Source organism: Typopeltis vanoorti, chromosome 23 (assembly GCF_054136105.1).
Source record: "Typopeltis vanoorti isolate ZY-2024b chromosome 23, IOZ_Tvanoo_1.0, whole genome shotgun sequence".
NCBI lineage: Eukaryota > Metazoa > Arthropoda > Arachnida > Uropygi > Thelyphonidae > Typopeltis > Typopeltis vanoorti.
In genome coordinates, this window is record NC_143571.1 from 5,151,602 (window position 1) to 5,169,044 (window position 17,443).

The 17,443-nt window shown below is 34.7% G+C and overlaps 1 protein-coding gene across 1 annotated transcript in view; it reads left to right on the forward strand.

Moving 5' to 3' along the window:
* The window catches only part of Arc42 (Activator-recruited cofactor subunit 42), a 164,307-nt gene that overhangs the window by 34,243 nt on the left and 112,621 nt on the right, over nucleotides 1–17,443 (forward strand). Inside the window, exons 4-5 of the mRNA XM_090412720.1 lie at nucleotides 132–243; nucleotides 10,238–10,353. Coding sequence (XP_090268846.1) covers nucleotides 132–243; nucleotides 10,238–10,353 — 228 coding nt within the window. The remainder of the gene's footprint in view (nucleotides 1–131; nucleotides 244–10,237; nucleotides 10,354–17,443) is intronic.

Genomic DNA, 17,443 nt, shown 5'->3' on the forward strand with positions numbered 1-17,443 from the left:
AAAAAAAAAAACCTTTGAAATCATAGGTTAATAATAGGTTGATTAAAATTAACCAATTTCTTAAAAATTTAATTTGAAAATCCTAAGGCCATGTCTTACAATTTTGATAGATATATTTGTTTTTTCTGTAGTCTTTGTATTTGTGGCCTCTACTAAAATATGGTACTGAAGAACAAAAAGTAAAATATATTCAGCCATTTATTAATGGAGAAAGAGTTGGATGCTTTGCTTTAAGTGAACCAGGTGAGTAAAATAATAATTTTAATTTAGGAATAAATTATATTTGTCCAAGTTTTTAACTTTCCATATGTTATCATCTTTATATGAAGAACAGAAGCAGCAGATGATATAATATTACTGGATTTTTTCATGAAGCTCATCTCTTTACTAATCATTATAAAATAGCATGCTTATTTTGTTAAGGAGTACCCCTAAGTTTTGAATGCTTGCTTAGATCTGTGATTTAGTGATCAAAACTATTATGAAAATTGTGTCAAGTTACAAGTTACATGCAATTTTCCTACATGATTTTGGAAAATTGGATGCTCCACAACATTAAAATTACCCAAGTGTCAGTTAATAAAAAATTACTGGCGATTTGATGTAGTCTGTTTTAATGTATTCTGCTACTTTTTTCACTTTTCACCACTCATCTCTTTTCCTCAGGAGAGCACTCTTCATAATTCTGAAGACAATACCACATCAAAATTGCTCGTATTCCATCATTATGAGATCATCCTTTACAGTTTATTATTTTTAATTCATTTCTAACTTTTATGGTCATTCGGTTCTCTTCAACATTTGTTTAAGAGTACCAACAAAAGGTTGATATTTTTTTCCTGCAACCACTTGTAATAGTCAGCATTAATTTAATTCCCTTTGATCAAAAAGACCCAGCTTCAGATCCTCTCTAGGATGTACAAAAGACATGAGTCTTTCAGTTGTTAGCAGTGGCGGCTTGTACATAAGCACTGCAATACGCCCAAGGAAAAAATGAAAAAATAAATTTTGTTTGTGTTTATTAATAATAACAATGCTTACAACATTATATAAATGCAATACAACATGTTAAAGATTACAGCTTATGTTTTGACATTGATAGAATAGTTAATAATTGGAATTGTTCGATTAATGCTTTAGATTACGAAACAAATGCACTGCGATCTAACGCAGTGTCAGAATTATCATGTTCGATCAGTTCCAGCTAGACTTGCTGCTATTCGTTTGCACTTGTCACTGCATGTAACAAGTGAATCTGACACTGCTTGTTGAACAGTGTCGCTACAGATAAATTGTATGCTTGCATGCATTATTTCTGTGAGATACGAAACTTTTATTATTGGTGTGTTCGTGGTGAGGGTGAAATATTTTTGGTAAATCTTATTTTATGCTGTTAAAATAACATATAATTAATTATTTATTTATTCTAAATACAAGGTTGAATTGTGACGAGTGTTACTGTTGAAAATATGTAAAGAATTATATATTTTCTCAATTATTGTTACACGAAACAAATGCACTGCGATCTAACGCAGTGTCGGAATGTTGAAACTAGTTGAGCAGTGTCACTACATATATATTGTATGCTTGCGTGCGTTATTTCTGTGTACAAAACTTTTATTATTGGTGTGTGTTCATAGTGAGGATGAAATATTTTAAATAAAGCAATTTTTGTAATATGTAAATTTACTTATTAATAAATTGGTTACTGATTAGGAAAAAATGAATTGTTTTTTCTCATTCTGTATATGCAGCACCCCCACTTAAAATTTTCACCGGCTGCCACTGGTTGTTAGTTTGCTAATCTCTTGTGGAGATGGTAAGATTTTCTTACCATCTCCACAAGATGGTATGTTGTCTGGCTGAGCTATCTGCAACACAGATAGCTCAGCCAGACAACATACATGTCACTGACAGATCACTCCGTGATGTTGATTTCCATTCTGTCAAATTGCACATACATTTCCTAGAAGTTGATTTTTTTTATTTATCTTCTTCAATCACTACTTATATCTTGCTTTTCCTAACTGTACACAATTTGACTTTTTTTTTTTTCTTCCCTAAATGGTGACATTTGTAGGTATATATATTCACTCTGATATTTCATGTCAGAGAATGTCTGATTTAGAATTATCTTTTTGATTTTCTTTGGCTAATATTTTATTTTCCCCATTCTGTCAGATTCGTTTGTTGTCTCTGTTAGTTTCCAACACCATCACCAGTGCTGGATTACCAAATAGGCAAAGTAGGCACCGGCCTATGAGCCCCACACTGTTTAGGGGGCCCTGCAACAATGGATCAAAATAATATTAATTTGATCTTGAAAGAAAATTACAATCAAGCTTTCTTAAATTGTTTCCAAAAGATAGAAAAAATAAATCAGCTCAAAGAAACAAAAACTTTACATTAAAGACTCTATAGAGAAAATACCGTATTAATGTAATGTACCTATTAACAACTTAAAGTACATAACCATAGACATCAGGTTTACATTACAGTTTGTCTCTTAAAAGCTAATTTTCTGTCAGCTGTCATTTAGTAAAAAATTTTGGTGCAATCTATGTACATGGAATGTACAGTAGTGATGGTTGTGAGGGGGGGGCGGAGCAAGATTTCAACTGCCTAGGGGCCTCCACAGGTTTAATCTGGTACTGACCATCACCTATTCTGAACATTTTTTCAAAAAAAATTCCTTTCTTTAAATCAGCAATTTTCAACTCAGCCACTGAACAAGGTTATCTATCAGTTTTTTAAGGAGAGATTTTATAATTTTAGAAATGAGTATTAAGAATGTGCTTAAAAGAAAATTTTAATCATTATTGGAGTTGGAAGTTTATTTTGTACTTGGTTAGACTATAATAAATTTAGTTTAATACCTTATCCAAGTGTGAGCAAACAAAGTTTGTGCCTGAAAATATCTTCAGGACTGAGGCAAGATGGTGCATCTGTTGGAAACTTGTAGCAAAGGTGGACCAAGCTCTCATCACTCCTTGTCTCAGCATCTCCCACCATGCAAAGCACATCTCCTTGTGGACATGTATAATGCTTTGCATTGAGGGAAGGGCCACTACCTAGACTGGTTTTGACCTTTATTGAGGTCTCGTCAGTGGGAGGCTGACCCAAAAATGGTGACACTAAGGCAGAAGCAATGGAGAGGTTATATTTACCTATACGGGTTGCAACCAGTGTACCACCTTATTATTAAATTACCCTGGATTTAGAGAAAGATTGGAAGTTTATTTTGCACTTGGTTAGACTATAATAAAATAAATTTAGTTTAATCCTTTATCCAAGTGTGAGCAAACAAAGTTTGCACCTGAAAATATCTTCAGGACTGAGGCAAGGTGGTACATCTGTTGTCATCTGTGCTTTGCATGGTGGGAGATGCTGAGACAAGGAATGATGAGAGCTTGGTCCACCTTTGCTATGAGTTGCCAACTGATGCACCACCTTGCCTCAGTCCTGAAGATATTTTCAGGCACAAACTGTGTTTGCTCACACTTGGATAAAGGATTAAACTAAATTTATTTTAATCATTATGTTATTTTTAAAAATAATCTTGATCATGAATTTCAAAAGATTTATTTTAAAATTTATGTTCTTATTTGTGGTTTTGGTCAATTGTTTAGCCTGGCCTGTTTGATCAGCTATAAGAATTTTAAATATTCATTCGGTTTCTCACATAAATAGGAGTGCTTTGTGTGAAAGTGTCTTTTTCAGCTTACTTGGAAACATACCTTGATTTACTAGTTTCTCACCGCAGACAAGACATATAGGATGTGGCTGCTCTTCTCCAGATTAAATGAACCCAAAGGACAAATACTGGTGCATGATGTTTTAGAACTAATCTAATGGTACTATGTGTGTTACTAATAGAACTGGTGTCAGCCACCCTTGATTCATTGTCATCATCTAACCTGCAATTTTTAATTATAAATCTGTCCATGTCTAACAAGCCTTAAAATAAACAAAAAATAAATTTAGAAATAAGGAAATAACTAAAATGAACTAGCAGTAAGAAACAAAAATGTATTAGTTCAAACTCACATGGAATGACAGCTGATTAAAGGCTGACACTGCTGACTTGACAAGGGTGGTGAAAGTATATTGCAGAGTTAATTTGTGATTGGAAATCATAGGGATGGAATGGAAGTTCTTGGAATTTTGCTGCAAGAACTTTTTTATATATATATATATATATATATATATATTATGTTAAACTGTTAATTATTTTCATTCTTATTGACCTTTTATGAAACATATACAGTGCTTCAAAAATTTATCTCAGTCATTTTTTTTATTTCTAAATTTTTTTTCTTGCTTCTTTTCAAACCTCTCCCAAAATTCTGCAGCACACAGTTGAAAATTGCTGCTTTAAATGTTTTCCAGTCTGTCTTTCCTAATAGCAGAGTTATCCTTTTGGAGTTCAAAGTTTCAACAAGTGATTTTCTTTTCTAGCCACACCGATCCAAATGGTAGAGGTTCTGAGGCATTTGCTGTCGTACTGTTAGCTGATTTCATACAAATTGTCCAGTGCCTTCCAGAATATCACACTGAAACACAGGGAGTTTCAGTTTTTTTAAGATCCAAAAATATGTCACTGGTAAGATGTCAAGAGAAAGCTCTTCAAAACACTACAGTTATATAGTGTATGTGTGATGTTTATACAAAACAATATATCACCTGTAATTTTGTTGTTCTTATAGCCTGTACTGGAATACAGCTGTTAGAATATACAGACATATTGAGAGAATACAAAGATGGTTTGATGCAAAATCAGGTGTATGATAAAGGGAGTTTCATTAGTGGAAAGATATGCTTTCCATTATATTATGTAGTCGATTCTCACTATAACAAACTCACTTTTAAGAAACTACAAAAAGAGTAGTAAGTCCCAATAGGTAAAATAATATTCTAAAGAAAATTTGCTTACAGCAAGCTATCCACAATAATAAACTATTTCTTTGGTTCCTACTAGTTTATTTATAGTGCAGGTCAACTGTACATGGCTTGCATTATGAAGAAATGTAACATTAAACCTGATATCAAAATAATCAGAAATGTTAAACTCAGGTCTTTATTCTATGCAGATGAGGTTATATGTCTAAATAAATCCTCTACCATCTTCAGGACTTGTTAACTAAATTTATTAGCTGCTATATCAAATTTGGTATCAAATCAGAATTAAAAAGACTAAGCATTAACATAGAAAACATCATTCATTTCAAACAAATTATGGAGACTACAACCATGTTAGAAATAATTATTTTAATTTCCCGACGTTTCGACCTTCATATTAAGGTCATCATCTGGAGTATACACACATATATATACAGAGATAAGCTATATTACATTTCACACAGTATGCCAAAGAGACAATGATTTGATCAACAGTTATTCTACTGGCCTGACCTCAAGTGAAAAAAAAATTAAAAATAAATAAATGAAAATAAAATAACTACATCAAATCTATATTCTGTTTATGACAACATCAGAAAACAATTTCATATAGATAATTTTATTACAGCAAAAGTGATATCCTAATTTAAATGAGAGTTGTTATATCAGAGTTAAGATCCTGGATTACCTATAGTCCTGTTTATAATTAATTCTTAGGGAGAAAGGTTATGCTGGTAGAATATATTCCTTCCTCATGGTTGTAGTCTCCATAATTTGTCTGAAATGAATGCTGATCACTGTGTAACACTAAAGGAAAGGGTAGAAAACATCAACTGCATTCTCACTGGAGAATGCAGTTGATGTTTAACTAAGAACCTAAAAAAACATTTCAGATGTTTAGTTATCAAGATGGCCAATTAAATATGAAAATAATGGAATAAGTAATGTTGATATGCTAAGTGGCTAGCTGAATAAATTTTTCTGGAATAAGAGAGAAATTAACTCAAGAAAAAAAAACTAGCAGTACATAAGATATTGTTCCAGCCACTTTAAACATATAAATCTGTGAGTTGCATAAAAAAAAAAAAAAAATTTCAGTGGTGTTGAGACTGCATGCATGAAAGGTGTGAAGAAAATTAAAGTTGCACATTACATCAGTGGCAGAATCATATTAATAATGAAGACATTGGAAGGAAATCTACACTGTTGACATTCAAGAATGTGTGCCCAGAGCTGATTTAAGGTATTATTATTATTATTATTACATAACACCTCCAGGAAGTCTAAAGACTCATCGAGGGAGGGCACGTGCTCTACAACTCTCCGTTTCCACCACTCCACTAACTGCAACTACCTTCATTATCTACACCAGCGCCATCTACTGCCACCCACCACCACTCTCAGAGACAATTACAAACATAACATCCATGCCCACAATGGGATTTGAACCTGCAGCCTTTGGCTGGAGAGCGGATACGCTAACAACTCGGCCAACCAGACCAGCTTTAGATTCATGATTATAGAGTCACTTAAATAGAATGGTAGGTGAAAGGATAGCAAACAATGTGTTTGATGCCAAGACTAGAAACAAAATGATTCAATGGAAGACCAAGATCAGAATTGATGCTTTTATAGTGCCTTAGAACAGGGATTGCCAAACTATTGCCTTCAGGCTGAATCTAGCCCACCACTGATTATTGTATGGCCCATGAGCCAAAGATGGTTATTAAATGAATTTCATGACAGAATCATGAAATTACTATTTCAATATCCATGGAATAATACTAAGGTGATGCAATCATCCCCATTTCTTTGCATATTATCTCTGGCCAATTTAGCACCACATATATATAGTTGCGGGAGTGACTGTATGTTGCACTCTCTTCACTGCATGCTGCCACCAATGTTGTTCGCTCCTGTGCTAACTTGATAGTGTTTTGAGGGGTACCATGTACTTCTTAATCGCACATATCACGAGTTTATTTACATCGGTGAATATTGGCATATATTTATTTATATTCAAATTATTTTAAATATTGGCATATATTTATTTATATTCAAAGTAGCTCAAAAAAAGAAAATTTTCTAAAATGAAATATGTAAAATGTCGTAACATTAGTCTTATCTGATGAGTATTTTCAATCAATTTTGATGATTAGAAAGAATAATTTTGAATTTCAGTAAGTGTAATTGTCTTATAAAAAAAAGAATTTCACACTTACTAATTTCCCCAAAATCAGGATACAACTGCATTCAATGTAGTTGTATTCTGTTAGAAAACAAAATTTAAACATTTTTTTAAAAATTATAATCTATCCCTTCTCAGAAAAAGTTTGCCTTAAAATCTCCTGTCTTAAAAAACCAAAATCCAAGAACCAACACAAATTAATTTGGAAGAAAATGGTGGACAGGAAGGTAGCACCATCATAGTTCATGTACTACCATGTAGTATCATGCATCCTGTGAAGGATGCATTTTGGAAATTGTTGATTGTGATGTCAAAAATATTTACAAAATTAGCAGTTATAGTTAAAATAATCTGTTATTTTTATGATTCTCTGATGTGCTGTCTCAGTGTATGCTCTTTAGTTGTACAGACCAAAACCTATGTTTAAATCCCATCTAGAAAGCAAGAAAAATTTAAAGAGCTTTTCATCTGAAGGTAAATTTATCAGAACTATATGGAGGCAAGCTAGCTTGCCCTTTGTCACACAAAGCAGCCTAATCAGAAATCACATGCAGTTGGCAGACAGACATAGTGGCTAACACTAATTCCAGCTATTAGTTAAAATTAGAAATAACAAATTAAAGTACTTTGGCTTATCGAAACGGATTCTTATGGCTAATTATGGCCTAATGTGGGAGGTTTTTTTTTTTTTAATATTAACCTTAGACGAAGATATTGTCAGAAATCAAATTGATTATATACTGATAAATAAAAGATTCCACAGTAGTATAAAGAGTACGAAGACTTATCCTGGAGCAGATATCTCATCAGACCACAATCCCATAGTTGCAGAAGTACGTCTTAGATTAAAATCAGCTAAAAAATCACAAAAGAAGAAAAAGAAAATTGATGTAGAAAAACTGAAAGACCCAAACATAAATAAAAGTGCCAAGACACAGCTTAACCTGCGATTACAACAGATTAACATAGAAGAAAATAAAAGTGTGGAATCTCTTTGGAATAGCTTAAAGAATGCCATCGTAACAACAAATATTGAAGAAGTAGGTTATGTGAATAATATAAAACAACAGGAATGGATGACAGAGAGATTCTTTCTCTTATTGATACAAGAAGAATGTATAAAAACAAAGACCTAGCCAGGTATACAGAAACACATAACATCATCAAGAAAAAAATAAAAGAAGCCAAGGAAAATTGGATGAAAAAATTATGTACTGAAATTGAACTGCTTCAGAAGAAACATGATAATTTCAATCTGTATAAGAAAATCAACGAAATTTCCGGAAAACTGAGAAAAAGCAAATAGTGTCTCTAAGAGACGAAAATGGAAAAATAGTTCTAGAAGAAGAGAATAAAGCACAGATTTGGATAAAATATGTAACAGAACTTTTCAATGATACTAGACAGAAGCCTATAAATATAAAAGATAACATTCAAGGACCAGCAATCATGAAATGCGAAATAGAGAATGCTATACGAACAAGTAAAACAGGAAAAGCCAGTGGACCAGATGGTGTGCAAACAGAATTTTTAAAATTAATAGAACCAGATAACATCAAACTTCTTGAAAAACTATTTAATAAAATATATGAAAGTGATGAATTTCCATCAGATTGGCTCAAATCTACATTTATCACTATCGCAAAGAAACCCAAAGCGAATTCCTGTGGTGACTTCAGACTTATTAGTCTAATGAGCCAAACATTAAAAATATTTTTGAAAGTAATTCAGAATCGCATTTATAGAAAAAGTGAAGAAACTCTAAGTGAAACACAATTCGGCTTTCGGAATGGTTTTAGTACTAGAGAGGCCCTTTTCTGTACCCAAATATTGATACAAAAATGCATAGAAAAACAGAAATCTGTCTTTATGTGTTTCATAGATTTTGAAAAAGCATTCGACAAAGTCAGACACAGTAACTTAATAGAAATCCTTCAACAAATAAGGCTAGACGAACAAGACATAAGACTAATAACAAATCTGTATTGGAATCAGTCAGCTACCATTCAATTAGACAACATTACCACCAGTGATATTAACATCAAAAGAGGAGTGAGACAAGGATGTGTGCTCTCACCACTCCTGTTCAACAAATATGCAGAGGTAATCTTTAAAAAAGCATTGGAAGAATGTCCAGAGGGAATCACAATAAATGGAAAGATTGTTAACAACCTACGATATGCAGATGACACCGTGCTAATTGCAGATAACATTATGGATCTCCAAAAACTCGTTGACAGAGTATACATAGAAAGCCAAAGAATGGGAATAAATATAAACATCAACAAGACAAAATACATGATCATCAGCAAACATCCAGCCTCATCAATGAAACTGACACTCAATGGGAAAAATATTGATCAAGTGTCAAGATATAAATATCTTGGTTGCTGGCTTAATGAACGGTGGGATCCAGAAATAGATATAAAGACAAGGATTGAAGTTGCACGGCAGTCCTTCATGAAAATGAGAACACTATTCTGCAATAAAGACCTAAACATGGAAGTCAGATGCCGAATGCTGAAATGCTACGTGTGGTCTATTCTGCTCTATGGAGTTGAAACATGGACATTGAAGGCGACAACCATCCAGAAAATCGAAGCCTTTGAGATGTGACTATACAGAAGAATGCTAAAGATATCATGGACAGAAAAAATTACCAATGAAGATGTCTTAAAATCCATTGACAAAGCTAAAGATCTTGTACAAATAATCAAAAACGAAAAACATCATATCTTGGCCACATCATGAGAAACAGCAAATACCAACTTCTACAAACTATTTTGGTAGGAAGAATTGATGGCAAAGGAACTAGAGGAAGAAAAAGAATATCATGGTTTGACAACATCAAGACGTGGACAGGAAAGAGCAGTGCACAACTGCTCAGATTAGCACAAGAGCACATTTTGTTCGCCAAGATGGTCGCTGACCTTCGATAGAAGATAGCACAATAAGAAGAAGAACCTTAGACGTGAAGTTGCAAAACCTAGTACATCAGTATGCCATCACATGGAAGTCGAGATGAAATTATTAATTTATATATATATATATATATATATATATATATATATATATGTATATGTATGTATATGTATGTTTTAAATGTACACATTTGTTCATTTATTTTATGCTACATATTGGTATTATTAGGCAATGGAAGTGATGCTGGAGCTGCTAGTACCACTGCCAGATTAGATGGTGACAGTTGGATATTAAATGGAACTAAATCATGGATTACAAATGGATATGAGGCAGATGCTGCAGTGGTATGTTTACATTTTTTGTTTATTTTTAGATCTTTGATAGCTAATTGAAGTTTAAGTATCTTTTTCTTCTTCTTCTTTTCAGCCATTTCCTGCCCACTGTTGGACGAAAGCCTCCTCCAGTTCCTTACACCTTTCTCTGTTCTTGGCAATGGTTGACCAGTTTTTCCCAACAAAGTTTGACAATTCATCACTCCACCTTCTTTTAGGATGTCCTCAGCCTCATTTTCCCTCTTTTGGAATCCAGTTCGTTAGTATGGTAGTCATTGCTCATCTTCTCTTCTGGATAGATGTCTGGTCCATTTCCATTTTAGTCACTTGTGGTGAAGAATGATGTCAGTGATATGAGTCTGGCTTCTTATCCAGATGTTTCTCTTCTTATCTTTTAATGTGATAAGGTTGCATCTTTTCTTATCTTTTAATGTGATCAACCTCTCTTAAGTATCTTGTTTACTATTAATTAAAAGATACCCTTACAAACTTCTAACACCTCAAGTTTACCTTTATGTGGTGCATGTTAACTTTATTGTGCCTGTTTTTTTTTTTCATTTTATATATATATATATTATATATCATTCTGCCTAAATCTGTTACCAAAATTTCTTTGCTTCAGTTCAATTTTTGTTTATATTGAATAATTTGAACTGTAACTTTGTGTTAAACTATGCTATACAAGATGCAACCTGAGGTATTGGTTTGAGGCTATTCCTCATGAACACTTGTATAATTTGAAGCTTCTCTAAAATAGATGATTTTTTTATTTATTAAGTAATTTTTAGATTACTGAGTGTAAAAATTGCTATATTATTATGGCTTCTACTTTTTTTTTTGTATTCATTACATTTGCTAATATTTTTTAGACATATTGTTAAATTGAGGTAGTTTTTTTTAAAAAAAAAATGACACCAAAAAACCAGAACAAGAGAGCAACGTTGAAAGCTAAGGGTCACGATAGCATGGAACCCAGTATCAAAAATCTTTATATTGATGACATAAATGAAGAAAAATTAACATATGAAATTTCAAGGTTAAAAGAAATTAATTGCAAGTTGACCAGAATGCAGGAGAAAGCCAAAAAACACAATGATTAAGACAGGAAAAGAGAACTGAGGAGAAAAATAACAGGATGTGAAAGCATGTTAAGTTAAAAGTTATCAATGAATAATAATAATGATGTTAACAATAATAATACACACAGGGAACACAGTGTGAGGAAGATTGATGCTCCAAGAGGATGTGAATGTGTGTGTAGACAAAAAGGGAAGGGGATGACTTGGAATGTAGGAAAAACAGTTGGGTTTGAAGCGAATGCTGGAATGAGTAAGGAAAAAAAAAGAAATGGCTCAAGGCAAGTGTGGAGAAGTCAAATCTAATAAATGGTATCAGAGAAACTTGTTATCCAGGAATGAGCTATTATGTTTATATTCAAATGCCAGAAGTATCAGAAACAAGGAAAACGGTTGCACTGATTGAGTTCGTTCACCCAAAAATTGTTGGCATAAGCAAGACATGATTGGATGAGGATGACATCCTGACAGGAATAGAGATGTAAGAATATGATGTATTTCTTGAAGATAGAACAGGTATTGATGATAGATAAAGAGTTATGTCCATACAAGGTAGAAATGCAAGGGGGGTGGAATAGTGATAATGGGCTTAAGGCAGTATGATGTGAGACAGAGGTGAATAGAATGAAATAGTTTGTTGGATGTTGCTATAGACCTGGTAATGTGGAGGGTAGTGACAAGAAAAAGTATAATCAAATGAGCCAAACAAATGAGAAAAAGAGTGATCATTATGGGTGATTTTAATTACACCAATATAGATTGGAATGACAAGATAGCAACTGGAAGTAAAGAAAATTAGTTTCTTGAGTTTTTGAAGGACAGCTACCTCACACAGTATATAACAGAGGGCACATGAGGATTGAGGATCTTGAATTTGATCATCTCATCAGAGGATGTTATTATAAATGAGGTGTTAAATATCCCTCCAGTTGGTGTGAGTGACAATGAAGTGATTAACTGGATGGTTGCTAACCATGTGAGGACTTCTGTGAGGAAAGGGTTTTTGTGGGACTACAAAACTGGTGATTGAGAAGCTTAGGGGGACAGCTTGCAGCTGTATCTTGTAATAAGGAGTTGGTTGGAAAGGAGATCAGTGCTGCCTGAGTAATAAATTCAAGAACTATCTAGTAGAAGCAATGTCCAAATGTGTTCCAGTGGTCAGAAGATTAAATAAAGTAGGTGTGAAATGGATGAATAAGAGAATTAAGCAAGCAATACAGAGAAAAAAGGCATTATGCAGGCAACATAAGAGGAGTGGTAATAATAAATTTCATGATGAATACAAAGAACAGGCAAGAAGGTTGACTCGGTTAATAAGAGTAGCAAAAGTTCAGTATGAGCAGCAGTTAGCTAATGAAGCCAAAAAAAAAATCCCAGGGACTTTTTTCGATATGTAGACAGCTAAAATAAGAACAATTATGGTAGAATGAAATTGGTTCGAGAAAATGGTATAAGGACAACTGCTGTGTAGGATATAGTTGTGATATTTAATGAACAGTTCATAAAGATATTTCATCCTTGTGAATGTGATATCATGGAGAACTTGAGAGCAGTGGATGTTGAAAAGGAGAGATTGACTATGAGTGAGGAAGCAGTATATGGGGAATTAAGCAAACTTGATATTAATAACCAGGATGAACAGCGAAAACTCAGCTAATGGAACAAATCTGAAAGCACACCCCCAACTCAACATCACCAGAGTTAAAGATCGGTACTATCAACATAAGAAGCCTGAATGGCAAAGAAATGGAGCTAGCTGAGGAATTAGATAAGTACCAGATCGATATTATAGCGGTGACTGAAACAAAAAAAACAAAAATTTTGAGATCTTTCTGAGCAATAAATACAAAATGCTATATTCAGGAAATGACAATCAAGGAAAAGAAGGAGTAGCCATAGTATTCAACACAAAATACGAGGCTGATCTTCTTGAATGGCAGTCAGTCTCAAGTAGAGTGATGTGGGCAAATAACAGAGTGGGGAATTGGACAATGAGACTTATTTGTGCCTATGTTCCCACAGAAGGTTCTACTAAGGTAGAAGGGGAAGAATTTTTTGATGCTTTAGAGAAAGCAACTGACACAATGAAAAAGGAAAAGTTGGTCCTTGTTGGGGATCTAAATAACAGAGTAGGAAATGATTGTCAGACATACAAAAATATTTTAGGAAAATTTGGGGAAAAGATCAAAGCTAATAATAATGGCAAATACCTGTTGGATTTCTGCTCAGGACATGGACTGGTTATTACTAACACCATGTTCCAACATAAAAATGTGCACAAATTCAAATGGAGAGAAGAGGCTAGGAATAAGAAAAGTCTCATTCACTGTGTTATTGTTGACAGTAATGTTTTCTCCCTGGTGCAGGACACCAGAGTGTACATAGGATTTGAAATTGGAAGTGATCACTATTTAGTCTTGAGCAGGATAAAATTGAATTTCATATTGAAAAGAATAACATGTAAGAAAGTTTTAAAGCGAATAAAAGTTGAGCAGCTCTCAGATGTGAACTGTAGACTAAAATACACAAAGATTATTGAAAAAAAAAAAATGAAACAGTTTGAGAACAGGAACCAAACCTTGGAGATTCAGTGGCAAGCTTTGAAGAAAACCCTGATTGATTCAGCGAGAAAGGCATGTGGTGAGATTGTCTGCAAGGATAGAAAAATCAGAACTCCATGGTGGACACAGGAAGTTAAAGAGGCAGTGAAGGAAAAGAAGAAAGCATATCAAAAGTTCCTGCCAAATAAGTCAGCTTGTGCTCTTAGAGAATACAGAGACAAATGTAAGAAAGCGAAACACTGTAAAACTAGCTAAACAAAAGTCATGGCAGGACTTTGGCAAGAACATAGAAAATAAATATTAAGAAGGTGGTAAGATATTCTGGAGGTTGTTGAAGAAGCTTAGAAATGGAGAAAAGAGTGTTGTAAAAGGAGTCAGAGTTGATAAAGGTGACATGAAAACGGGAGAAAAAGATATCCTTGAAGTATGGAGTAATTACTTCAAAAAATTACTAAATGAAACAAGCACTGATAGCATAGTGGTAAAAAACACTCAACAGGCATACAATCAGGAATACATATCCATACTTGAAGTAGAAAAAAGCCATCAAAGGCTTGAAATGCGGAAAGGCAGCAGGGGTAGATGATATTATTATTACTATTACTATTATTACGGGCAACTCCAGGGAGTCATTAGACTCATTGAGGGAGGGCCCAAATCATATTCATCACAACTATTTGACATTCATACAGTATCTATCATACCTCGCCTTAAACTCATTCACTGTCACAGCATCCACCACAGACTCAGGGAGCGCATTCCACTCATTCACTACTCTAAAAGTAAAGAACCCAGCTCTAACACCTTTACTAACCACACTTTTGCCCAGTTTCCATGGATGTCCCCTAGTCCTCCCACAACCAGCCCTGTTCTCAAAAATATCTTCTGAATTAATTTTATAGAAACCCTTCAGTAATTTGAATGTCTCAATCATATCTCCCCTCCTCCACCTATCAACCAATTTTTGCAACCCACAAATCCTCAACCTGTTCTCATACGGTTCATTCCACAGACCTGCTATCATCTTGGTCACTCGCCTCTGGATCCTCTCCACCTCCTCCCCATCAAGAAGAAACCTAGGTGACCAAATCTGAGCACAGTAGTCTAGATGGGGTCTTATCAAGGCTCGATAGAGAGGAACAATAACCTGCTTGTCTCTGCTTGTCAACGTATTCTTCAGCAACCAAGTGATTTGATGAGCTGTTTTGGTCACTTTTGCAATGTGTCCCCTAAATTTCAATTCCTTATCTACCAACACTCCTAAATCTCGTGCCTCATCAATTTCCTGGAGCAGGGTTCCACCAATGCAGTAAACTGCCGCCAATCTTTTCACCCCAAAATGCATAACCTTACATTTTGCCACATTAAACTGACATCCATTCTCCTTAGCCCAGACCTCCAATCTATCCAAATCATCCTGCAAAATTTTGACGTCATCTGCATTCACTATTGCCCTACCCAACTTCGTATCATCCGCAAACAAATGAACTGTTCCTCTCAGATCATCTCCTATATCATTTATGAACAAATTAAACAGCAGTGGTCCAAGAACAGATCCTTGTGGCACACCACTAGTCACAGGCCATCTTGTGGACTCTACTCCCGAGTAAACCACTCTCTGATATCTCTCCGTCAACCACCCTCCTATCCATCTCACCAACCCTATGTCCATTCCCATATGCTGCAATTTACTGATTAGAATTCCATGTGGAATCCTGTCAAAGACCTTGGCAAGGTCCAGTAGAATCACCGTAAACCCATTACCCTTATCCAGTTCAGCCGTCACTGTGTTATAATACGTGAGCAAGTTACTGAGGCATGACCTACCCTTCACAAAACCATGCTGTCCCCGATACAGTATCCCATTTTCTTCTATCCAATCTTGTATTTTCCTCTTGACTATTTTCTCTAAGACCTTGACAATGATTCCTGATATGCTAATCGGTCGGTAATTTACAACAGCAGTCTTGGAACCACCTTTATGCAGTGGAACTATTTTCCCCTCTTTCCACCCGCTCGGGACTAACCCAGACCCGAGACTCAAATTAAACAAAATGGTCAAGGGTACTGACAATTCTTTAGCTGCTTCTCGTACAACACGAGCTGGTATACCATCCAATCCCACAGATGTATTGACATTGAGGTTATGCAATAGACTACTCACCTCCACTTCATTAACCACAATTCCCGTATAATCTACTGGTTTATTCGTTTCTGCAATGTCACCACCTGGATGATATACTTTTGCAAAGTGCTCACTCAGTAACTCAACTACCTCAACTGATTCAGTTACCTCCCTACCATCGGCATTCTTTAAAATCAATCTGCCATGTACATTTTTCCTTTTACTTGCTACATATCTAAAAAACTGTTTAGGATTCTCTTTAGCCTGCATGGCCAATGTTCTTTCGTAATCCTTTTTTGCTTTTCTTACCACACTCGTCACCCTTCTGGCCTGCGCTTTACAAGTGAGAAAGAATGATATGAAAGTTAATACTTAGATATGATAGTAATGAGTTAAGAAGGAGGGCAGTGATAGCAAATGATTCAATGCACAGTCTGTGTAGAAAAAATGAGTGTGAGTTTTCAGATGTGTGGAGTAAGTTTGATGGTAGAAAAGATTTGTATAAGAGGGATATCCTACACTTGAATAGATTTTGTGTCAGGTGCCTAGAGAAATTATTTATTGGAATGAGACCTGATGCAGAAAGTCAGGGAAACTATATCATCTTGGGAGGAATGCTGAGGATATGTATGTAAGTTGCTAGGATGTGTAGATATAATAGTGAAGTAATGTCATTGAGCATGGTAATGAATTTTCTGAATGGATGAACTGTACTTTGGGTTTGGGCATTTTGAGTGTGTCTGTGGAGAGGGAAGAGCGAAAATTGCCCAACTAGGCCAAGCAGATTGTAAATTTAAGAATAAGAAAAAGCGAGAAACTAGTTTGTTATGTCTATGCACAAATACCAGGATCATTAGAAACAAAGTGATTGAATGTGTTTACTTTGATGACATTGTGGTCTAAAATTGTTGGCATTAGTGAAACCTGGCTCTCAGAGTCAAATGCTATAACCAGAATCGAGCGCAAAGGATATAGTATTTTTAGAAATGACAGAAGAGATAGGAGAGGAAGGGGCTGGGGAGTACTACTAATATCAGATGACTTGAGTTCAGTTGAATTGAAAACCATGAAAGTGAGCAATAATGGTAATAATTTCCCATGTAGCACTCAGTTTGAGACTATCTGGTGTGAGGTGGAGGCTAACAGGATGAAAAATATGGCAGAGTGTTGCTATAGACCTGAATTTCATTTACTGGGGATGAAGAGGTACATCACCAAATTACCCAGGTCAATACTAAATGAGTAATTATTATGAGTAACTTAAATTATCTGAATATTGATTGGGTAGTAGAAAAAAGACTCATAAGAAAACAAAAGAGAATTTATTGAGCTGATGCATG